This window comes from Schistocerca serialis, chromosome 7 (genome assembly GCF_023864345.2).
Source record: "Schistocerca serialis cubense isolate TAMUIC-IGC-003099 chromosome 7, iqSchSeri2.2, whole genome shotgun sequence".
In the NCBI taxonomy this organism is placed as follows: domain Eukaryota; kingdom Metazoa; phylum Arthropoda; class Insecta; order Orthoptera; family Acrididae; genus Schistocerca; species Schistocerca serialis.
Window position 1 is genome coordinate 107,073,703 of NC_064644.1, and position 23,541 is coordinate 107,097,243.

The window sequence follows — 23,541 nt, forward strand, 5'->3', positions numbered from 1 at the left end:
CAACTGCACACGCCGCACACCATTACAGAGCCTCCACCTGCTGATATGCAGGGTCCAAGGATGCATGAGATTATTCCCTTACCCATACATGTTCATCCGCTCGATACAACTTTAGCATTGTGTCGTGCAGCCATCAAGGGTACACGAGTGGGCCTTCGGCACCGAAAGCCCATATCGATGATGTTTCGTTGAATGGTTCGCACGCTGACGCTTGTTGATGGCCCAGCAATGAAATCTGCAGCAATTTGCTGAAGGGTTGCACTTCTGTCACATGGAACGATTCTCTTCAGTCGTCGTTGGTTCCGTTCTTGCAGGATCGTTTTCGCAGCAGCGATGTCGGAGATTCGATGTTTTACCGGATTCCTGATATTCACGGGGCACTCGTGAAATGGTCGTACGGGAAAATCCCCGCTTCATCGCTTCCTCGGAGATGCTGTGTCCCATCGCTCGTGCGCCGACTATTACACCACTTTCAAACTTACTTAAATCTTGATAACCTGCCGTAGTAGCGGCAGTAGCCGATCCAACAACTGCGCCAAACCCTTATCTTTTATAGGCGTTGCCGACCGCAGCGCCGTACAACATTAGTAGTACAGAAGATATTTCATTTATCTGTATATAATCACTTTCCACATGTTTTATGGTTGTATTAAAGAAATGCATAACATTGTGGACAAAATAAATGTAAATCTCTGGGAGTGTTATTTCATTGTCCACTTCACTGTCTTTTGCATAGGCTGCGAATATCCAGATAAGTTCGGCAATATTGCCTTCACTCTGGCTTAGAAGATAGGACTGCATCAATGGCTAGTTCTGAAGCAATCTTTCTACAGCTAAAAAAAGATTAAAAAAGCATGTAGGAACATGCTGGAATAGTGCGGAGTAATCTGACTGCAAGTACTCACAAAAGTTCATCTCACTCATCTTCTTCGCACTCGAAGAAGACTCATTAAATACCTTAACCGCTAACGATTTAACATCGTATGACAGTAGTTCTAGTCCACATTTCGCAGTATTGTGCAGTATATTCATGTGACAATGTCCTGTAATAAGATGTGGTGCTTCAAACACTGTTTCCAGTTCAATGTAAACAGATTGGTTCTTCCCGTAATTGACGGAACAGTTGTCCGCACGGTAAGCAACTAACTGCGATCCTGAAAGACCAGTCTTAATGACGCTACTTTAAGCCTCTTGACTATAGAAGTTGTGTATTCGTAAAAAATCAATAACAGCTGTAGTCGTTCCCATTTCTTGACCGAAGTATCGCATAGCAACTGGAAATAATTTCATATTTCGTTTATTTGAAGCATCACATGCGATCAAAAATGTAATTGTACCAACTTTTTCAGAATTGGTTGCAGAGAATGTGGAGCCAATACATTCTCTACTATAACGTCAGTTTTAGTCTGTCTACAGTGAATTTTGAATGATAGTTTCGAATCTTTGACAAAAAGTCAGATAGAAAAGCATTTACACAGTCTTGTGAAAGGTAACTGTGATGATGTTTCGCTCCATGATATGTTAATATTAGTTCCTTTGCTGACACTTACTCTTTCTTACTAGTTCCCGCTGACACGAAATACATTTGAACATTGGAGTTTCGTAACACATACAGCGCCTTATCAATATGAGTCTTAGTACTGGCATGCTTTACCGCTTTCATTGAGTCGTATTTCACTGTAAAACTTACACGGCATGTTTTACAATATCCGGCATATTCATCTTGTATTTAAAGCCACCCCAAAAAGCCTGTTTATTATAGCCATTTGTCATTGATATGACGCTGAGGGCTCTCTTGTTTAGCTTGCTGCAGTTGAGAAGCTCACTATAATACGATGCTATGTACGTACGCGTATCACTCCGTCACTACAATGCCTTTCTTAAACACTTCAATTTTAAACTAGAAGCATGCCGTGTGCGATTCAACTAATACAGCCACAAGAAAATAATTCACTGCATCAGTAAGCCGCGCGCAACAATGGGTATGCGTGGTGCGTTCATTTCTTCGACAGCGGTATTCCTTTTAAAATTAGGGTTGGAAGAGGGCACAGGTCATCCCCGTTTTCAAGAAGGGACGTCGATCAGATGTGCAGAACTATAGACCTATATCTCTAACGTTGATCAGTTGTAGAATTTTGGAACACGTATTATGTTCGAGTATAATGACTTTTCTGGAGACTAGAAATCTACTCTGTAGGAATCAGCATGGGTTTCGAAAAAGATGATCGTGTGAAGCCCAGCTCGCGCTATTCGTCCACGAGACTCAGAGGGCCATAGATATGAGTTCCCAGATAGATGCCGTGTTTCTTGACTTCCGCAAGGCGTTTGATACAGTTCCCCACAGTCGTTTAATGAACAAAGTAAGAACATATGGACTATCAGACCAATTGGGTGATTGGATTGAAGAGTTCCTGGATAACAGAACGCAGGATGTCATTCTCAATGGAGAGAAGTCGTTCGAAGTAAGTGTGATTTCAGGTGTGCTGCAGGGGAGTGTTGTAGGACCGTTGCTATTCACGATATACATAAATGACCTTGTGGATGACATCGGAAGTTCACTGAGGCTTTTTGCGGATGATGCTGTGGTATATCGAGAGGTTGTAACAATGGAAAATTGTACTGAAATGCAGGATGATCTGCAGCGAATTGACGCATGGTGCGGGGAATGGCAATTGAATCTCAATGTAGACAAGTGTAATGTGCTGCGAATACATAGAAAGATAGATCCCTTATCATTTAGCTACAAAATAGCAGGTCAGCAACTGGAAGCAGTTAATTCCATAAATTATCTGGGAGTACGCATTAGGAGTGATTTAAAATGGAATGATCATATAAAGTTGATCGTTGGTAAAGCAGATGCCAGACTGAGATTCATTGGAAGAATCCTAAAAGGAAATGTAATCCGAAAACAAAGGAAGTAGGTTACAGTACGCTTGTTCGCCCACTGCTTGAATACTGCTCAGCAGTGTGGGATCCGTATCAGATAGGGTTGATAGAAGAGATAAAGAAGATCCAACGGAGAGCAGCGCGCTTCGTTACAGGATCATTTAGTAATCGCGAAAACGTTACGGAGATGATAGATAAACTCCAGTGGAAGACTCTGCAGGAGAGACGCTCAGTAGCTCGGTACGGGCTTTTGTTGAAGTTTCGAGAACATACCTTCACAGAAAAGTCAAGCAGTATATTGCTCCCTCCTACGTACATCTCGCGAAGAGACCATGAGGATAAAATCAGAGAGATTAGAGCCCACACAGAGGCATACCGACAATCCTCCTTTCCACGAACAATACGATACTGGAATAGAAGGGAGAACCGATAGAGATACTCAAGGTACCCTCCGCCACACACGGTCAGGTGGCTTGCGGACTATGGATGTAGATGTAGTAGGTCCTTAATGCACGCACTGATAATAAAATGAAAATTCGACATTGTCACGGTTTGTTTTGTCTTTTTGCTTTTTGCCGTAATGCAATATAACTGTGCAGAAGAACAAATAGACATAAACTGATATTGCAACTCTGCTTTAGTGTCCATGTGGAAGGCCATGTAGCTGTCATAAGAATTTACAAGCTATTATTGATCTTTCTTTCGTAGTTCGTTCATATCGGAGCGGTTTTCAAATGACTTGACAATGGACACCGCGGTTTAACAAAAATACAAAGTCTCTGTGACACGACTTGTCGAACAAATGCACGCTCCAATTTGTATTAAAATATATTGGAATTCGTTGCGACCTCTTACCATTGCTCCCAACTTGTGACGCAATCTGACACAAAATACTAGATTAGATTAGATTAGTTTTTCGCTCCATAGATCCGTGTTGAGGAGATTCTCGTGGATGTGGAACATGTCACTTTTTATTTTTTTATTTATTTTTTATTTTTTAAAGCTGAAATAACAATACTAATAGTATGAATATATACAATACATCATTTGTTTCTATTAAAAAATTCGTCAGTGGAGTAGAAGGAGTTGGCCGCTAGTAAGTCTTTCAGGCTCCTTTCAAATTGATCTTCATTTGTAACTAAATTTTTTATGTTTGTTGGCAAATTATTGAAGATGAGTGTTCCTGAGTAGTGGACCCCTTTTTGAACTAAAGTAAGTGCTTTTAAGTCCTTGAAGCCAAAGAATAATGAAATTGAGAAGTTTAACTGTATTTTCATTATTCGGTTTCTGGGTGTTGTAGTGTCTTCATCATCATCATCATCATCATCATCATCATCATCCCCATTACGGTCGGAGGAAAGCAACGGCAAAGCACCTCCATGAGGACCTTGCCTAATAAGGCGGTGCGGGTCCCCCGCATCGTTCTCCTACGCTCTGTCAAGAAGCATGGGGCTTTGTTTCCATTCTGTAAAAAATTAAAAAAAAAATTAAATTAGTAAATACGAATTTAGCCCAAGGGGGACCAAAAACTAGACTTTTCACTCCATGTCGGGACGTTCGACCGGACATCAGTTTTCATTTAAAAATTTGACTGTCCGGTCCAAAACCATACGGTTGGCAACCCTGAAGCCACAACAGGAGATGGCTCGAACATGAAGCAGTCACCTAAACCACAGTGGCTCCGCTTTTCCGCTACGTCGACAATATCAGAACTCTGTCCCCTCTGCTGTGTCGGGCTTTGTGGTATTAGGTCGGCGTCTTGGAGACAGTATTTGCGATATCAGCAGGTAGCCCAGGATGTAACTTTGACCTGCCGAACTGGCAGCTTCTGCTGCCTCTTGTATCAGCCGCGGCAGATGTCTCCGTTGTACTCAGTCATACCCAGTAAATGATTTTTGGTGCAACAATATGATAAAAATTTATGTTGTGGAAGATTATGGTAAATGATTTAGACTGGGGTATTGTATGTGGTGTAATTCTCGTAATACATATAAAAAACCAATATATCACCAACAAATGTTAAAAAATATCAAGTAAGTAAAAAGATGAGGGCTAATAGAAATCCTTGGCTAACAGAAGAGATATTGAATTTAATTGATGAAAGGAGAAAATACAAAAATGCAGTAAATGAAGCAGGCAAAAAGGGATACAAAAGTCTCAAAAATGAGATCGACAGGAAGTGCAAAATGGCTAGGCAGGGATGGCTAGAGGACAAATGTAAGGATGTAGAGGCACATATCACTAAGTGTAAGATAGATACTGACTACAGGAAAATTAAAGAGACCTTTGTAGAAAAGAGGACGACTTGCATGAATATCAAGAGCACAGATGGAAACCCAGTACTAAGCAAAGAAGGGAAAGCAGAAAGGTGGAAGGAGTATATAGAGGGTCTATACAAGGGCGATGTTCTTGAGGACAAATCATAGAAATGGAAGAGAATATAGATGAAGATGAAATGAGAGATATGATACTGCGTGAAATGTTTGACAGAGCACTGAAAGACCTAAGTCGAAACAAGGATCCGGGAGTAGACAACATTCCATTAGAACTACCGACAGCCTTGGGAGAGCCAGTCCTGACAAAACTCGACCATCTGGTGAGCAAGATGTATGAGACAGGCGAAATACCCTCAGACTTCAAGAAGAATATAATAATTCTAACCCCAAAGAAAGCAGGTGTTTACAGATGTGAAAATTACCGAACTATCAGTTTAATAACCCACGGCTGCAAAATACTAACGCGAATTCTTTACAGACGAATGGAAAAACTGGTAGAAGCCGACCTCGTGGAAGATCAGTTTGGATTCCGCAGAAATGTTGGAACACGTGAGGCAATACTGACCCTACGACTTATCTTAGAAGATAGATTAAGGAAAGGCAAACCTACGTTTCTAGCATTTGTAGACTTAGAGAAAGCTTTTGACAATGTTGACTGGAATACTCTCTTTCAAATTCTGAAAGTGACAAGGGTAAAATACAGGGAGCAAAAGGCTATTTTACAATTTGTACAGAAACCAGATGGCAGTTATAAGAGTCGAGGGACATGAAAATGAAGCAGTCGTTGGGAAGGGTTGTAGCATATCCCCAATGTTATTCAATCTGTATATTGAGCAAGCAGTAAAGGAAACAAAAGAAAAATACGGAGTAGGTATTAAAATCCACGGAGAAGAAATAAAAACTTCGAGGTTCGCGGATGACATTGTAATTCTGTCAGAGACAGCAAAGGACCTGGAAGAGCAGTTGAACGGAATAGACAGTGTCTTGAAAGGAGGACATAAGATGAACATCAACAAAAGCAAAAGAGGATAATGGAATGTAGTCGAATTAAATCAGGTGATGCTGCTGGAATTAGATTAGGAAATCGGACAGTTTTGCTATTTGGGGAGCAAAATAACTGATGATGGTCGAAGTATAGAGGATATAAAATGTAGACTAGCAATGGCAAGGAAAGCGTTTCTGAAGAAGAGAAATTTGTTAACATCGAGTTTAGATTTAAGTGCCAGGAAGCCGTTTCTGAAAGTATTAGTATGAAGTGTAGCCATGTATGGAAGTGAAACATGGACGATAAATAGTTTAGACAAGAAGAGAATAGAAGCTTTCAAAATGTGGTGCTACAGAAGAATGCTGAAGATTAGATGGGTAGATCACATAACTAATGAGGAGGTATTGAATAGAATTGGAGAGAAGAGAAATTTGTGGCACAACTTGACTAGAAGAAGGGACCGGTTGGTAGGGCATATTCTGAGGCATCAAGGGATCACCAATTTAGTATTGGAGGGCAGCGTGGAGGGTAAAAAATCGTAGAGGGAGTACACTAAACAGATTCAGAAGGATGTAGGTTGCAGTAGGTGCTGGGAGATGAAGCAGCTTGCACAGGAAAGAGTATCATGGAGAGCTGTATCAAACCAGTCTCTGGATTGAAGACCACAACAACAACAGCGCAGGGACATTATATGCAGCCCACTTTATAGCATAAAACATAGATATGTTTTGTGCTGCAAACGTCATTTAACAATAGAGTTATATTTCGTGCTAATGAGTGCCATTATAATAATTTAAATTTTAAAAAAGAAAAATTTCGCTAAATAAGTGTTACTTTCCACAGAAATCACCTCTTGACTAAGAATTGTTGAAACCATAAAAATGATATATTTGCTGCGTCAGTGGCACGAAAACCCGTAAAAGCTCACGACGTCATAAAGAGCGATGAAAATTTATTCGTGGATAAGGGGTAATGTCCGCATTTCACTGGGCGCAGTAGACAAGCGCCAGAAATGGCTCTAACAGTCAAATCTGTGGCAGCTGCATTATAGTGCGACAGATACTTTTTGATTCGCGTCTCAGTTTTCTCTCTCTCTCTCTCTCTCTCTGCAGGCAGATTGTTGAAGACCTGCCGCCAGAATATAACAAATCTCCTTGCAGTCAAAATGATTAAACAGTCTACATTTCTTAATTAGAAGATTAAAATGAATGCAAAAAGATGCATACAAGCTACAGTCGAGGCCGGATTTGCACACACTGAGGCTGTAAACAAGAGGCTTTTCGGCCTTTCTCTCCCATATTTCTCGTGTGTTGCCGACCTTCGAAGTTCCAATGTTCCATTCATTTTTTCTTGGGCTACAAAATCAAGATACCACTTCAAAAAAGTACATAAATAAATTGCAATCAGTAATTGTCTTGAAACAAACATCATGGGATGTAAACGTACATGCGAAATGTCTTTTAGCTATACTCTGTTCATCATAAGAATGAACCTGACGTAAACAAACACAAACACGATGATTGGTCAGAAGCCGTAGCACACGTACAGTGGTGTTGTTGCGCTCTTGGAAGTAGGTCCTACTTACGTATTACATATATTGTTACAACAATGTTATGAAAAGGAAAGTTGGTATTCACCATATAGCGGAGATGCTGAGTCGCAGATAGGCACAACAAAGCTTTCGGCCATTAAGGCCTTCGTCACACACACACACACACACACACACACACACACACACACACACACACGCACTTACATTCCACCCTGGATTTCCCATTGTTAGATATATTATTACTGAGTTACGTTAAATGAAACTTTAAGATATTCAAATGTATTAGCAGCCATCAACGTTTTTCTTAATCACGCTGTGTAGTTATGTAGTTTTTGCCTTAAAAATCGAGTATAGTCACAGGCAGTCGATCCACACTTACTGCTCAGCTACAGGTACCTCAACAACCATGCCACAGCTTCCATTCTTGTTGTGACACACATTTTTATATGTGAAGAGGGTTCACAGTATTTATACTTACGCGGGCGCGTTGTCACGGCTCGCGCGGCTTCCTCCGCCGGAGGTTCGAGTCCTCCTTAGCGTTAAGTTCGTTTACGTCAGATTAAGTAGTGTGTAAGCTTAGGGACCGATGACCTCAATATTTTGTTCTGACAGAACTTACGGTACCACAAGTTTCCGAATTTCACTCTGTAAACACATATTCTCTTACATTGACTTATCTGTGCTACAGATTTCTTGGATGAAGTATCTGTGTTGAAAGATTCTGACTTTGATGGCAAGTAACGATTTGAACAATGTTTAAAAGCGTACTCTTGAATTGATTACCTTCTCATACAACATGCCTACCTAACAAGTGTACTGGTAACTGACAGACAGGGTGACAGGTTAAAGAGTGGAAAAGTGTGTGTGTGTGTGTGTGTGTGTGTGTGTGTGTGTGTGTGTGTCCGCAGACTCAAAATCGGTTATGCAACAAAGAAATTAAAAATAATGCTTGCAGCCAGAGGCTAATAAATAATTAACGATTTGAAGTAAGATAAATTTGATTATCAGGAAACTTAAGAAGCACCAACATAAGATTGTCTGTTTCTTTTATTGTTATACATGTTACATATCCTTATTTCTGCGCTTTGTTATTGTCACAACCCGATAAGTGGCTGTCTGTGGTTTCAGGAATTCATGCGGAGATTGTAGTGCCTCCTTCGTGGATTGTTAAACTGCCTCGAAGAGGAAGTTTTAAATCCAGTTTACGAAAATCTCCAAAGAAAAAGACTGCAAGCAAGAAAAAAAGCAAGGAGAAGGTATGTAATCAGAGATGACTTCTTGATGACGTGAAAAAGGACCAATGCATTTTTACTGTAAATGACTTTCCATCAATGCTGTAAAAGCACATATGTCCCACAATTTTTACCTGAGTGCAGTTTTTATCCACTATTCATCATTCTGCTCTGGAAACATTATTACTTGCAATAATAAAAGTATGCGTTCTCATTCTGTGATGTGTAATGTTCAGATACGCTTTCTAGATAATATAGTTGCACTTTATAAGTGGGTTTTGACTCAGCAGAGCCGCTTAAGATAAGAATATTCATATATAGTAGTTCTTAGTACAGTTAATTGAGCCGGCCTGAGTAGCCGAGCTGTTCTAGGGGCTACAGTCTGGAACCGCGCGACCGCTACGGTCGCAGGTTCTAATCCTGCCTCAGGCATGGATGTGTGTGATGTCCTTAGGTTAGTTAGGTTTAAGTAGTTCTGAGTTCTAAGGGACTGCTGACCTCAGAAGTTAAGTCCTTTAGTTCCATGCTAATGTTTCATCCATTGACTGTTGGCATGTGGAGTGACATAAATAGATAACAACCAGTTGTTGATAATATGTTATTTTTGTCCTTATGTCTGCAAGTAATTAGTTTCCGTTTGCATTTACAGAGTGACAAGGACCAAAAGACATTTGTGATAAAGCCAATTCCTACAACATCTGTGAAACCTGTGATTGTGTTTATTAACCCAAAGTCTGGTGGAAATCAAGGGGCAAAACTGCTTCAGAAGTTCCAGTGGCTGTTAAATCCCCGGCAGGTTTTTGACCTCACTCAGGGTGGACCCAAGATGGGGTAAGAAGGCTGGCTTGTCAAATTTCACATAAATGTAAAAAGTTTAACCATGTGCCTGTTTCTGTATAATTACTAGATTACAGCTGATCAACGACTGCATTTCATTATTATGCTGCTCCTCCTTGTTTTAGCCACATACACAAAACACAAGGTAACTTCTTGTAGTCATTTGTAAGAAATTTTCTGAGGAACCTCCCACTGCTATCAACATCATCATATTGGTATGTCCAGTTTTGTGTATTGTGTATAGTTATCTGAATTTGTCCACCCAAAATATTCAGTTCATAAGTTGTTAGTTTATATCAAATATGTTGGCAATATATGAACAGTAGATTCCATAGAAGTGTTGGAACACGTGAGGCAATAGTGACCTTACGACTTATCTTAGAAAATAGATTAAGGGAAGGCAAACCTTTGTTTCTTTTGTAGACTTGGACAAAGCTTTTGACAATGTTGACTGGAATACTCTCATTCAAGTTCTGAAGGTGGCAGGGGTCAAATACAGGGAGCAAAAGGCCATTTATAGTTTGTACAGAAACCAGATGGCAGTTACAAGAATAGAGGGGCATGAAAGGGAAGTAGTGGTTGGGAAGGGAGTGAGACAAGGCTGTAGCCTATCTCCGATGTTATTGAATCAGTATATTGAGGAAGCAGTAAAGGAAGGAAAAGAAAAATCTGGAGTAGGAATTAAATGCCTGGAGAATAAATAAAAACTTTGTAGTTTGCTAATGAGATTATAATTCTGTCAGAGACAGTTAAGGACCTGGAAGAGTAGTTGAATATAGTGGACAGTATCTTGAAAGGAGGATATAAGATGAACATCAACAAAAGCAAAACGAGGATAATGGAATGTAGTCGAATTAAGTCGGGTGATGCTGAGAGAATTAGATTAGGAAATGAGAGACTTAAAGTAGTAAATGAGTTTTGCTATTTGGAGAGCAAAATAACTGGTGATGCTCAAAGTAGATAGGATATAAAATGTAGACTGGCAATGGAAATTAAAGCATTTCTGAAGAAGAGAAATTGGTTAACATTGAGTATAGATTTAAGTGTCAGGAAGTCTTTTCTGAAAGTATTTGTATGGAGTGTAAGTAAGTGAAACATGGATGATAACTAGTTTAGACAAGAAGAGAACAGAAGCTATCAAAATGTGTTGCTGCAGAAAAGTGCTGAAAATTAGATGGGTAGATCACGTAACTAATGAGGGGGTACTGAATAGAATTGGGGAGAAGAGGTGTTTGTGGCACAGCTTGACTATAAGAAGGGATTGGTTGGTAGGACATGTTCTGAGGCATCAAGGGATCACCAATTTAGTATTGGTGGGCAGCGTGGAGGGTAAAAATAATAGAGGGAGATGAAGAGATGAATGCATTATGCAGATTGAGAAGGATATAGGTTTCAGTAGGTACTTGGAGATGAAGAAGCAGCTTGCACAGGACAGAGTAGCATGGAGAGCTGGACTGAAGACAACAACAACATATGAACAGTATATTTAGTATGTGTATTCAGCAAAGTGTGCTGCACAGACTCTAATAGACCCCTCTAACAGTGTTTTGTATAGTCTGTGGTGTTGCTTTGACAACATACTGTGAATATGCTAATTCCATATGTAATCATGAATGTTAAAATATAGCAGGCCTTATTCCTGCAGTTTGGCATTCAGAATTATTTATTTGGTATTCAGAATTATTTATTTCACTGCACTAGTTCTAACAAGTTACAGGTCCAGAGAACAGTGAATTCGTTCAGAATAAGTGTTCTGATATATAGAAGAAAAGAAGTCATTGGAATAATCCTGAATGAGAAAGCGTGTTGTGAAAGTTATTGAGATAAGCCGGTGTGCCAGAGATTGCATAATTTAATACTTTCCTTGTTACCAATAAAGGCAAATGTGAAAAATGAGTGCAGCACAATCAAAACAAATAGAGTGACTTGTAGGTCATGAGAACTATGCTGCATGGAAATTTGCTGTGGAAGTGTACTTACATTTGGACGATTTATGGGATATAGTGAATGGTACAGCACAGGTAAGGACTAGAATGCAAGATCATAGCTGATTGACCCAGTGAACTATGTAGACATAGAGAAAACTGTGACGAAAAAAGAAGTTTGGGACAAGTTACAGAGTATTTTTGAAGATGGAGGTGTCACAAGAAAGCCAGATTAGTGCAAGAACATGGACAAATTCATCAATCAGATCATATGTACATAAAATTTACTGATGAACATTGTGTTCAGTTTTTCCGTTGACTGTGTAGGCACAATATCACTAGTAGGAATGTCTGATGAATGTGCACCAATAATTAAGGGGTTAAAAAGCTCAGGCATAATGGTTATAGGGATAGCATGAAAGTGAAGATTCTGCAGGACATGAAAATTACATCAGAGTGGCCCTACGGTGGAGAAGGAAACTGCTCCAGCATTCTATTCTTAGAAGAAAAAGAAGGAACCAGTCAGGTGCTATAACACTCAGAAGATGTGCCACGTTGTATCCCAATGTCACGAAGGGTTAAATACAAAGTAACCGAGAGGTATGAATCCAATAGCCCAGAGAGAAAAACTATTAATAAAAGTAAGGCACTTTCCATTTATTGCTCTTGTGGAAAAATGGGTAATAGAGAACCAGAAAGGGTATTACATTCTGGAGCATCAGTGCATGTTAATAAGAGATAAAACAGCTCTTAATGAAGTTACTGATAAAATACATACACCACAGAAAAAAGGTATCGCTTTTCAAAATCCCATAATTGTCTCCTGTGGTAATGCACAAATTTGAAATTTGACTCAAAGGTGCCCACAACCTTCCTCTGTACTGGCACAAAAGCTTAGAACCATACATCACTCTCCAGCACAGTGACACTTCGAATAGCAAGGTGTCGACACATGGAGGGGGAAAAAAAAAAAAAAAACACTTTCTGGGGAGGGCAATCACAGCTTAGATACATTGTGAGTAAGATCAACGTCATTTGACACTCAATATTTTCAAATTATCATAAAAGTTACAACAGTTGAAGTCTAGAATGAGAGTTGTTTCCAAAAGGTGCATAGCTGTATGGAGGTGCTTCATTTGCAGCTACCAGATTCATATCAGTGTAGAAGCATCTTCTGGTTCATAATGGTTATATTTCCATAATGTAGGTGGACAGTTATGGAGTCCCATCTTTTGGGAAGTTATCCTCTTTGGCACGGTTGCCTTCTGCCTTCCAGTGTATTGCTAACCGCCACAGGCTGCTTACACCATATAGGCCTGTTAGCAATGTGGGGAAGTACGCACATCGCACAAGGTTTTAAATTTTACTTACATTGATTTTATACAACCGGTGTCTACTGGATTATGTAATATATTCTTAGGGTTGTTATCCAGCCTCGCTAATTCAGCAGTCATGCTTTGTACATTTTGTCAAGCATCTTTTGGGTGTCATCATCATCATCATCATCATCATCATCATCAGCCAATTCAATCATTAGATGATGTGGCCTCTTCGAGTCGTGGATTCAGGTAGGCTTTCAGAAGTCTTCTCCAAGTGGGACGGTCTTGGGCAGTTCTCTGCCAGGTGTTACCAGCGATCTTCTTGATGTCTTTGTCCCATCTGTCTGGTGGTCTTCCTCTAGGCCTTTGGTGCTCTCTTGGACTCCACTCCAGTACTAGCTTCGTCCATCTGTTGTCTTTTCTTCTTGCAACGTGGCCAGCCCACTGCCATTTCAAGGAACCTACTCTCTCTAAGATGTCATTAACCTTCGTCACAGACAGGATGTCATCTGCCCTTTTCCTGTCCTTTCTTGTATAGCCCAGCATTGATCTCTCCATGGCTCTCTGTGCTGTCCTAAGTTTCCCTTTTGTGAATGAGTTCAGTGTCCATGTCTCGCAGCCATACGTCATCACAGGAAGAATGCATTGATCAAATAATGCTTTCTTCAGATTTACTGGCATTTTTGATCTGAATACTTTTGAATTCTTCCCAAATGCTTGCCAGCCAAGCTTGATGCGTTGATAGATTTCTGGTCTTATGTCTCCCTTCATATTTATAATCTGGCCAAGGTAGACATATTCACTGACCTCTTCTAGTAGACAGTCCTTGACTTTCACATCTCCAGCTGGGACCCATTTGTTGGATATTACTTTTGTTTTGGAAAGGTTCATGTTCAAGCCAACCAGCTGACATTCCGATGCAAGATCTGTAACTAAGTTTGGGAGCTCTGCGAAGTCTTTGGCCAGTAAGGCAATATCATCAGCAAATCACAAGTTGGTAAGCCTTCTTCCATTAATTCTAATTCCCTTACCTTCCCAGCTCAGCTTTGACATAGCCATTTCCAATACAGCAGAGAACAGTTTTGGGGAGATGGGATCGCCTTGCTTGACACCCCTCATGATGCGGAATTCTTGAGTCGATTCGCCGATGTTAACATAAGCTGAAGAATTCTCGTAGATTTTCCTGAGCACTTCAATGTATGCTGCTCCCACTCCTTGCTCACTCAAAGCTTGGAGGTCAGCTACATGGCTAACTGAGTCAAATGCCTTTTCAAAGTCAACAAAGGCAATGCAGAGAGGCAGTTGGTTGGGCTGAGTCTAGGGTGGAACTAATTCGGTTTAACAAGATCTTTGTGAAAATTTTGTACAAAATTGAGAGCAAGCTGATAGGACGGTAGTTTTTAATATTGTGAATACTTCCTTTCTTGTGTATCAAAATAATCTTAGCCTTGTTCCACGATAGTGGGATTGAAGCATAGTGCAGGCAGGAAGTAAATACTTTTGCCAAGTGATTTATTGTTACCTCTCCTGCCAGTTTGAGGATGTCAACGCTGAGCTCATCATCACCCGGCACTGTTCCCTTTGTCATGCTATCTAGAGCACACTTGACTTCCGATGGGAGTATATCTGGAACACTAGGTATGTCATTTAAATTAGATACACTCAAATTTTCCCCTGGACTGCTATACAAATTGCTATAAAAGTCTCTGATGAACTTCAAAACCACCTCCTTTTCATTGATTCGACTGTCATTTCCATCGAGTGCGATAATCTGCTTTTTACCGATTGTGAGTTTGCGTTTGGCTTACTTTAAACTTGTCTTGTTCTCCAAGCTTGCTCGTAAGGTGTCTTCAGTGAATTTTGGGTGTACTCAATTTTATTATGACTGCCCTACAATGTAGTTTGATTCCTAATGGGAATAAATTCCCAAAACCAAGGCTTCATAATTGTCTATCTACATTATGGAAATATAACCATTATAAACCTGAAGGTGCATCTATATTGTATATTGACATGAAACTGGTAGTTGTGAATACAACACCATCTTATGAGGGATGCTCAAAAACTAAGGTGACTTTTCAAATTGCATGGGCAACATACATTCGATTATTGATTTTTTGTTTATTTATTTTTTCTTTTTCCATGGTTTGGCTTTTGCATCATGACAATGCACCTGCTCATTCATCGTTACTTGTGAGAGATTTTTTGGCCAAAAACAACATGGCAATCATTCTTCAGCCAACACATTTACCGGATTTGGCCCCCAACGACTTTTTTGTGTTCCCAAAGCTGAAGAGACCTATGAAAGGATGAAGATTTTCAACGATTGAGGAAATAGAAACTGTATCACTTGAAGTACTCAATGCTTTAACAAAATGTGCTTATGAGAGTGCTTCGAGGATTGGAAGAAGCAATGACACCAGTTTACTGCATCTGAGGGGGATTACTGTGAAGGGGACAACATGAAAATTGATGAATAAATAAAGATTTTTTCGTAAAAATAGATATTCACCTTACGTTTTGAACACACCTTGTACAGCTTGCGCCTTTTGGGAATGCCTCATCTCTCTTGACTTAAATTGTTATAATATTTATAATTACTTGAATGCTTGTTGAGTGTTGGATGTTGTTATTGTTATTCATGTAAAAAGAAGGCCACAGCTCAGAAGTTCATGTGAGGTATAAAGTGGGTTCATGATGTCACATTGGCACCAAATTCCACCACAATTCTGCCTAATGCCATCGTGACCATGTCACACAATTGGAAGGTTGTCACAAAGCTACTTACTCACATTTCATCCCTTCTTTTGACACCCCTGTGATGGATGTCAGAACCATGACACCCAGCCCAGAAATCTTGTGGTTTTCTAATGAGTGGTTGAGGAAAATGTTTCAGACACACTACCACTCAGAATCGACATGAAAAACCTAGGGAGATGACATGAAGGGTGTGAATGAAACCACCTACACTCATGGGGTGTTGATTCCCACAAATTTCACAGTCAAAAATGACAGTTTTCAGTGTGATGAGCAACAGGATGATGTTCTTGACAACGTTGAATGCTGCTGACACCCTCTGGATGATTCAGACCTACTCTTAAGGACATTGTGGGGCTGTAACCTCATTGTACATGATCTGACAACTTTGGACAGTAGTATGACTGCAATTTTTGTTCTGGAATATGCTGTGGAACCATTAGGCAAAGTTCAAAACCCTTTCAATGAAATTTGAATGTGATCCAAAACAGCGAAAGGTGTTTCCTCTTTTTCAGCACTCCCGTTTCGCACCCTCCTATGGCGTGATGATCGATGGGTGCGACAATGACGTGTGTGTATAAAAGGCTCTCTCTAAGACCCTCCCCACACCCCACACCCCTAATTTCGCGTCATCTTTGGTGCCACCCACACCCCTGAAAGAAAGAAAGAGTGAGTAAGTAGTGCAGTAGCCCACTCTGTGTTATGGCAAAGTTGAACAGCCTTCAAAATGTGATACCATCATTTGACCATATCATTGCTGGCTGGTTGGTATATGGTGGTGATGAGTGCACAGAGTTGGGCAAGCTGTAGTCCAGTTTGCCTTCTACAATCCGTGGAGATGTGGAGTGGAGACCAAAATGAACTATCCACATACTGATGACAGCTCATGCCATTCTTTCAGCTTATATGTCAGGAATTGATGTCACCTCTGGCCAGAGTGTGAAACTATTGATGATAGTTAAAAGGTACCACAGGCTGTCAGAGATGGGTAGGGGACTGACAATAGCAATATGGACTTGGGTAAACATCCCTGTAGCCTCAGTGAAATCACTAACAGTAGGATGGACATGCTGGCCAACCTCACTATGCTGACAGGAAGCATCGCAGCAGCGGACCTAATTGTGGCAGTCTGAGCAGATGCCAGACCATGCATAGTGATGGGTGAGGAGCCTGGTAATAGCCTTAACATCAGGGTGACACATGTTGTAAATTTTGTCAAAGACCTGCCAGCAGAAAGGAGCTGGTAGGAAAGGACATGGCTTGACAGTGGAGGTGTTACAGAAATGTTGTGTCTTTGCCAGGGATAGACACTCACTCCAGTCTGAGGTCAGTGTTTGGGATGACGATAAGAGTCCAGCTCAATAACGACCTCTTGTGCTGTAGTCAGGACAGCAAAATCGATGCAACCAGCAATCCCAGCGGCTTGTGACAGTCAGCAACAATATTGTCCTTTCCCTAGATATGCCAAATGTCTGTGCTGAGCTGCCAGATATATTTACGTTAGTGGAACTGGCGTGGTGGGAACTGATCACTGGTCTGTTGGAAGTTGTACATGATGAGTTTGTGGTTGGTAAATATCATACAGTTCCTAGCCTCCAGTGATGGGCAAAAGTAGCAGATTGCCTCATAAATAAAAAGCAGCTTCCTGTCTTAGTTGCTCCACTGTGAGCTTCTTGAAAAGAAGGCCAACGGTTGCAAGGAACATTGAAGGGTTACTACAAGACTGCACCAAGGTATGCTGCTGCCTGTCGTTGACCACCAGTGCATGTTGGGCATCATGTGCTGGGTGAAACAGAAGTGCAGCATCGCAAGACTGTTCTTAGCAGCAGTTACGGTAGTGTCATATGGTCTGTCCAAGGAACATGTTTGTTGCTATTAGTGTTAGAACTAGCAAGAGCATTCATGAGTGGCTTTTGAATGAAGGCTGTGCTAAGGAGATGATGGTGGTAGAAGTTCAGCATCCCAAGGAGCTAACAGAATTCTCTGAAAGTTTGTGGATGCTGAATTTCCTGAGTAGTCTCAACTATTTTGGGGAGGAGCTGACACTGTCTATACAACTCTGGTGGCCAAGGAATATCTCCTGGGTGACTCCAACTCTGACCCAAAAGTCGTTCAGTCAGTGAAACACTGGTGACAGATGTTCAGTGTTGGTGTTGTGAAGAAGAAAACACCAGTACGTCATCTAGGTAGACGAAACAAAAAGGTACATCATACAGTGCACTCTCGTTGAATCACTGCCATGTCTGTGCAGTATTTCGGAGACCAAATGTCGCTTAAAGTGATTCAAATAGGCTGAAGGATGTGGTGATGGCTGTCTTCAAGATGCCTTCTATGGTGACTTATCTGTGTTAGTGCCTTCGTGAAATCGAGGCTGTCGAACACTAAAGCACCACTGGGGGTTTGGTTGAGTTCGTGAAGTCTTGGGGCCCGATATTTGTTGGGGTAGTGCATGCATTAAAAGCACAGTCATCATTGCAGGGTTGCCAGGATTCGTTCTTCCTCTGTACCAGGTGTGGAGGAGAGGACCGAGGGCTGCCTGAGTGGCGAATGATGCCATCCTGAAGCATAATCTTGATTTTGACTTTAGCAGCAGCAAATCGTTCCAGTGGGATGTGTTGTGGTTTGCTGAAAAATGGAGGATCAGGCGTGGTGTGGATATGATGGACCGTGCTGTGCCGTACCTCTTGTGGTGCTACAGGTGGACATGTGATCGCTGGGAAACAGTCAAGAAGGTCCTCGTACTGCCCTGCATCAAACAGCACAGACAAGCTTCAGCACAAAATTTTGTGCAATGTGGCAGAACCTGCCGATTGATCGATCAGAGTCCATGTTGATAAGATGACAGCCGACAATGTCAGGAAAAAGACGAAAATGTGCTAAGAAATCGGCATCATCTCTGCGATGGTGACTTGCCAGCTGAAGGTGTTGTGCAAGCCTAGATCCAGTTGCCAAGTGCATCGAGCAGACACCCATTGGCAACGATGCATGTGTTGTTGGCATTTGACAGTCGAAGTGGTGGTGTTGGTTGATGCTCAGGGAGGAGTTTTCATGGATACACACACAAATTGGGAACCAGTGTCTATAATTTAACACTGGCCAGACTTTTTGTCATGGACAAACTTTCAATTTGAGGCAGTGTACTATAAGTGTGTGCTCAATCACAGATGCTGCTGATGTCTGGATGCTGCTGATGTCTGGATGCTGCTGATGTCTGGATGGTTGCATGGTGGACAGCAGTGGGGAGCTTGTTTTTCAAATGTGCAGTGGTCCAACTTATAGTAGGTTGGTCTTCGGTACATCCTTGGTCCCATATGTGCTGGCAAAGGTGTGGTGGTGTGGGAACAGCAGGCGGCTGTGCACAAAGTGCAGATATTTGCACTGCGAGAGCTTTGATCTAGGCCGAAAGTAACAGGACTCTCTGGCTAACCATGATGGGTGCCGAGGCATTGCTGTCCACTGTGCTGGCCAGCAGCGTAGTTGTCGTGTTGAGGGAGGCACTGGTAGTGGCAGCATGAGCTGGCCAAGAGCATGGGGCTGCAGTGAGGTCTTCAACCACAGTGTTGGTGAGCATTGTTAGTCATTGTTGGGGAAGTGAGTGCTGAGTTGTGAAGATGGCACCTGCCTGGCTAGACAACTGGTTCAGCCAAAGCACGTGGAACAACTTGTCTGAAACTGTGCTGATGCCAACCGTGCTGCAGAGTTGGAGCAGTAGCACCAGTAATTTTAGCTGCGTACACTCACAGCTGGAGATCTGGAGAGGTGGCATATGAGCTTCCTCTTGAGATGCTGGTATGGCAGAGCTGATATCGTAACCAAGTCATCAGCCTTGGTGGTGTAGCACTTGTTGAACAGGCTAACAATATAAGTGTGCATTGTATGTTGTGACGTGCCACTGCAATGGGAGCTGGCCTCAACCTGCTTTAACCAGAGGGCCAGGTGGGTAAGCCAGAAAGGTGGTATCTGGCTGGCGACATGGGAAATGACTAAGAGGCAGCTCGCCAGGCGATTAAGTGGCATCAGTGTCAGTGGAAACGACCTTGTCGGAGTGAACCGTGATGTATCACACATGCAAAGCAATTGGTCTACATCAGCCATGTGTCACCACTTTGGAATAATTTACATAGAAGGTAGAACAGGCATGTTCTGGCAAATGAAACACACAAATATTCACTGAGTTAACATTCATTGATAGTGTTGTTGGTACAAGAACCTAGTCACTGAAGTGATCACAATGTCAAGTAACATTACCTGTCATGTGGGGATCACATAGTCGCTAAACATTATCTGTTGCACTAGCAACCGTTGAAAACTATGCACAATCCATTGCTCAGGTGGGCACCTCAATCACTGACACAGAATATCACACAAGTGACCACTGAAGATGCTAAACATTTTGTCTCTGGGATGGGTATTTAACATAATAAATTCTGAGAGTGAAGAGCCAAAATACAAAACACAACTTGTAATTAAGAGATATTAACAAAAAAGGCAAAACAAGGCAAAGTGGTAAAACATGAATCACTTAGGTACCTTTTAGCCATAGCAGTAAGAGATGATTTCCTAATTCACCAAATGGATGTGAAGACAGCTTACTTAAATAAGAAATTACGTGAAGAACTATTCCACTAGAAGCTCGAAAATCTTGTCTAGAAATAAGGAAGATTTTGTGACTGAAGAAAAGTTTTACAGATTGAAACAGAACGGACATTGCTGAAACAGATGTCTACACAAAACCTTGATGAAAACTGGTGTGAAACAATCAAGGCAGATCCAGATATGTTAAATAATTGAAGTAAAGATGATGTCACAACAATGGGTATTGTGGTTGGGTGATTTCTTTATTCTGACTAAAGATGAAAATGGATGAACAATTTTAAGAGACAACTAGAAATGATGATTAACATGCATGATTTGCTGAAGATAAAGCAGTACTTGACAATGCATATTGTTAAAAATAAGAAAGCAGAAGAGTTATGCAAAGACCAATCATAACACATAGAGAAAATTTTGAAAATGTTTGGTATGAGTGACTGAAAACCCATTTACACACCATTGGAGCCAGAAGCCAAATTAATAACCAATGAAGATGATGTAGAGTGCAATGAAAGTGTACTATAGTTGGGGCAATAGCAAGCCTGTTATATTCGTCACAAACTTTGAGGCCTGATATTGCTTTCACCCATATTGCAAGCAGATTCTACAAAAGACCAATAGAGAAACATTGGACCACCATTAAAAAGATATTTAGATATGTAAAGGTAACCAAAAACTATGAATTAAGATGTTGTTCAAAGTGAAATACAGAACTCAAGGGCTATAGCGATGCAGACTGGAGAAGTGAGCTAGAGTACAGACATTCTGTTACTGAATGTTGTTTTAGATTAATGAGGGGACTTAAATCCTGATCCTAATAAACACAGAAAACAATAGCCTTGGTCAGTGAAGAAGCTGGGTACATAGCTTTATGAAACACAATTCAAGAAGCATTGTGGATCACGACTCTAATATGTGAGAGAGATCCTATTGCCAGTATGGAATCCTCCAAGATTTTCTGTGAGAACAAGGGAGCTATAAACTTAATCAGAAATGATGTCACTAGTGTCAGAACTAAACACAGTGATATAAAGCTCTATTTTATAAGGCAATGTTAAAGTATAACTTCTTGTTGTATTCCTACAATTTAGTGTTCAGAATTACTTATTTCGATGCGCTACTTCTAACAAGATAAATGCAGTTGAATGTTTCTGTTTCTTGCTTCCTGTAAGCAATAAGGCATGTTTGTAGAGCTCTCAGCCTAGCATGGAGATGACACAAATCATCTGTAGACAGTACTACGCTGTATGAGATGGGGTGTAAAATTTCAGAGCTGTACATTTTGTTGATTCTTCATAGTGATTGTGTAAACAATCCAGTGTTAAGATTTTTATGTAAAATGGAGTACAATTGAAGTGTGTATGTGGTAAAGTACTTTCTTTTAAGACTGTTAATTCAAATAAAGATAAGCATTATTAGGTTAACATTGAGATAAAAGCAGAGATAGAGGAAGCTTTAAGTCTGTTAAAAGGGAAAGATAGGATCCTTAATGAATTACTGAAGTACGGAGGATATCCACTAACTGAACAGTTGATATTAAAGTTGGTAACAATATTATAACTGGTAATAATATTCCAAATGAATGGCGAACTAGTATTATAATTCTCATATACAAAAAGGGAGATAAGAAAGACCCATCCAATGACAGAGGGATAAATCTACTGAGTTCAGTTCTTAAACTTATAAAAAAATAATAAGAAAGAAAATAAAAAGCATTACAGTTTGCAATTTTACCCTCCCACACATCACCATTAAATTCCTCTTAAAAATAATAGGAAATAAAATAAAAAGCATTAGTTTGCAATTTTACACTCCCACACATCACCATTAAATTCCTCTTATTCTGTTCATTATTTTCAAAAGCTTCGGTAGGCATAAGATATACAAACTAAAAACTTTTTACTTAACTCCATTTTCTCTTATTGTTGTTGGCTCCACTTTTTGTTGTGTCTAGGGTTACATTCTTGCGGCTGAAATTTTGATTTAACGGGTTCTTGATAACTGAATAACTGATGAAGATTTGTTTGGGCTATGAATATCTTTTTATTTTATCCCATTATTCTAAATCACACCAATGAAAGACTTACAATCTCCATTTTGATAAAAACCATCAATTACATTGTCGTTGACAAAATAAGAAATTCGTCTACTTCCTTCAAAGGCATGTCCAATACTACCTACATTCTGCTGTGCAATTAATAATATGAATTTTAAGTATGCCAGAAATTTTGTAATTTCAATTATTTCTGAAATAAACTTAACAGATGTGCTAAACCTGTTCTAAAAATGGGGTCCTTCTAACTTAATAAAAAGAATTGTAGACATTTATTCCAAAAACTACACCCAGGCAAAAAATGGTTCCAGGTTAAGTAGCTGCATAGCAGTTAATAATGGCATTAGAGCCTGCTGCTTTTTAATTTAGTCATGGACAAGGTGGTAAAGAAGGTATTGGCGGATAGCAATTATAGAATGGGTGACAAAGAAATAAAAATCATTTGTTATGCTGATGATGCAATTCTGCTGGCAAACAGTGAAGATAACCTGGAGAAACTTTTACTTATATTTAATGTGGCACCCAAAAATCTAAATGTGGCCGTATCTACTAAAAAAAATAAAACACTGTATTATCACATCTGTGGAACCAGTTACATGCATGCTGGAAGTGGGTGGGAAAATTATTCAACAGGGAATCGCGTTGCCTTCACTTCACTAATTCCCACTATATCTAACTTTAACCTATCCATTTCCCTTTTTAAATTTTCTAATCTACCTGCCCGATTAAGGGATCTGACATTTCACGCTCCGATCCGTAGAACGCCAGTTTTCTTTCTCCTGATAACGACATCCTCTTGAGTAGTCCCTGCCCGGTATTGGGAATAATATACAAAACAATAGTTAGACCAGTTATGCAAGACTGGAAACCTCAAAAACAGAAAGACTTTCTTAAACCACAGAAATGAAAATTGTGTATTATGGGGAAGACACTGCAAGATAGAGGGAGAAGTGAAAATATTAGAAAAGAATGTAAAATGGACTCCATTAATGGTGGGTACACAAGAGAAAGCATGAATGGAACAAACACACAGACAGACTGAATGAATAGTAGATTGTGAAAATCATAAGAAATAAATTACCAGCTGGTAGAAGAAATATTGGCTATCCAAGGAAAAGATGGATGG

General features: G+C 40.3%; 1 protein-coding gene across 5 annotated transcripts in view; it reads left to right on the forward strand.

The window, feature by feature from the left end:
• Nucleotides 1-23,541, forward strand: part of LOC126412064 (eye-specific diacylglycerol kinase) — a 903,754-nt gene that overhangs the window by 716,725 nt on the left and 163,488 nt on the right. For all 5 annotated transcript variants that reach the window (XM_050081449.1, XM_050081447.1, XM_050081448.1 and 2 more), the window contains exons 5-6: nt 8,828-8,955; nt 9,581-9,762. In XM_050081449.1, coding sequence (XP_049937406.1) covers nt 8,828-8,955; nt 9,581-9,762 — 310 coding nt within the window. The remainder of the gene's footprint in view (nt 1-8,827; nt 8,956-9,580; nt 9,763-23,541) is intronic.